Raw genomic sequence first — 2232 nt, 5'->3', positions numbered from 1 at the left:
CATGCAGCCCTCCTGCCTCAGGAGGCACCCGGCAGAGCAGCCTCTCCCACAGCCAAGCCCGTCCAAAGGCACTTCTCCACCGCTCCCCAAAACTGGGAGTATTCCGGAGGGACACGTACCTTTGCCTGTCTCCTGGCTGCTGCTCTCTTCTGCAGCGCTGTCTGTCTGCAGGTCCTTCTCGCAGGGGTTGTGTGACTGCAGGACTCCCCTGGCAGAGGAGCCGTGCCGCTCCAGCCCGTCTCGGCCCACCTCCCGTGGGTGAGCGAGTTTCCGCCGTAGGACTGTGATCTCCTTCTTGATCATCTTGGCCCGGCGGGACCGTCCTATGCTCTGCTTGCCAGCATTGACCTCATCCAGCCGCTCCAGCAGGATCTTCAGCTGCTCCTCCAAAGGCAGGTGCTTCTGATTCTCCGAGAGCAGCAGCCGCACATCTTCTGAGGGAACAAAGAGGAGCAGATGGATGAAAGAAATCAGGAACTCTTTGGAGCTTCTCTACCTGAAAGAGCACGGGGCAATCTAGGGTCCCTGCAGGAGGGAATTAGCTGACATGGTACCAAACGTGTGAACATGGGAAGTTACCCTAAAGGACCTGGAGAAGGAGCCCTGTGGGAAGCAAGGCAGTTGGGACTGCTGGGGAAAGCAGGCTGATCAGCAGCTTGGAGAATACCAGGGTTCCCATCGGCTGGGGCAAGGACATAGCAGGAAAAAGAAAGGGGGTTGTGACAGGAAAAACAAGAGTCAAAGGGATCCTGAAGCATCACAGAGCAGAGAAGTTCCCCTGTCTGAGCCCATCCCGTGCTGCAGCAGGGAGAGGGAGACCCTGAAAGGCTCTTTCTCCTACAAGCCGTTCCTGGCGGTGCTCCCCACTGCCCAGAGACAAGCAGACAACCACGGGGCCAGTGAGGTCTGGCTGAGGGGTATCAAGAGCTGTGTGGCAGCCAGCAAAGTCCACAGCTGGGGAGAGAGGGGGGAGCACACAGCTCTGACCAGGGGGAGTCTGTCCTTCTAGCCGGGCAGCACAGCAGGAGGCTCAGCCACTCGCAGCCAGTGCTGGGGACAGGGTAAGTGACAGTACCCATGTCCCAGGCAGCCCCCTGCTCTGACCAAGAGGAGGACGAGGGACCATGGGACTGGCAGGACACCCCAGATAAGCCACTGCCTAGAAACAACCTAATGGGGCTGGCAGAGCCCCCACCTCTCCAGGGAAGCAGCTCGAGCAGAGCCCCAGGTGCCCTGACTCTGCCTGGGCTTTACCTCCAAGTAATCCTCATACCCTGGGACAGAGGATGGGTACTCACCGTCCTCGATGTCCTGGACCTGAGCCTCTTCCACCGTGACGCAGTGAGGGAAGTGCATGCCTGTCTCAAAGTCAATGCCCATCTTCTCCGCCTGCCGGCGAGCCTGCCGGAGAACGGCACCTCCCTGCTCCCGCAGGCGGATCGCTGCCCGGTAGAAGATTGTGTCTTTGGCGTTGTATTTCAAACAGTTGTTGATAATCAGGTTGAAATCCTCCTCAAAGTCGTCAAAATTTAGATAGCGATAGGCTTCCAGGTTTTGTTTCATCGTCTGAAAATCCATCGGCTTCTTGATGTGATCCAGGTAGTCTGGGACCTGCAGGAGGAAAGAGCCAGAGGTAAGAGCCCGGGAGCTGTCAGTCAGTGTCACCTGCTCCAAGAAAAGTCATTAGAGGATTCAGGTATGGCTCCCTGTGCTCTGCCCAAATGCACATCGGGGAGCGCCGTCTGCTTTTGCAGCTTGAGGAACAGTAACGCCTCCGGACTAGGGAGCCCATGTGCTGTGCTCAGCCTGCTAGAGCAGACACGCACTCTGAAGTGTTTTTACGGGTCCTCTCCTCCTGTCTGTGGGCAGCTGGGATCCAGTATGCTACACCCTGTTCCCCGGGGCAGGAAGCTGCGAGTGCAGCCCCAGGGGTGAGCACAGACAAGTAAAACAACGGCCCAGGCAGCGGCGATGGCTGCGGGTGGGACCACACAGCCTCCTCCCCAGCTCTGCCGGACACCTCCATGCTGACCTGCTGCCGGAGCCACGCGGAGCCAGCACAGCCTTCCCCCACCTCCCCGGGCAGGGGCTCGATGGCAGCCTCAGGAATCATTTCCCTTGCCCCCAGCAGTGACAGTCTGGGGGTCAGTCCCGTTTCTGTGCTGTGCTCAGCCTGTCACCTAGCAGAGGCCTTCATGAGAGGACAGGTAAGAGCGTGTTCCCGCCAAGGGC

General features: G+C 59.0%; 1 protein-coding gene across 1 annotated transcript in view; it reads right to left on the bottom strand.

Annotated features, from left to right (window-relative positions):
- Positions 1–119: 119 nt before the first annotated feature.
- BRPF1 (bromodomain and PHD finger containing 1) overlaps positions 120–2232 on the bottom strand; it is a gene marked incomplete at both ends in the record, with an annotated part of 8835 nt that continues 6722 nt past the window's right edge. The window contains 2 exons of the mRNA XM_029084201.1: positions 120–434; positions 1299–1611. Coding sequence (XP_028940034.1) covers positions 120–434; positions 1299–1611 — 628 coding nt within the window. The remainder of the gene's footprint in view (positions 435–1298; positions 1612–2232) is intronic.

This window comes from Antrostomus carolinensis, unplaced genomic scaffold (assembly GCF_000700745.2).
Source record: "Antrostomus carolinensis isolate BGI_N321 unplaced genomic scaffold, ASM70074v2 scaffold37903, whole genome shotgun sequence".
In the NCBI taxonomy this organism is placed as follows: Eukaryota; Metazoa; Chordata; class Aves; order Caprimulgiformes; family Caprimulgidae; genus Antrostomus; species Antrostomus carolinensis.
Note: the sequence above shows the minus strand (reverse complement) of the source record. Positions and strands in the feature narration are given on the sequence as shown.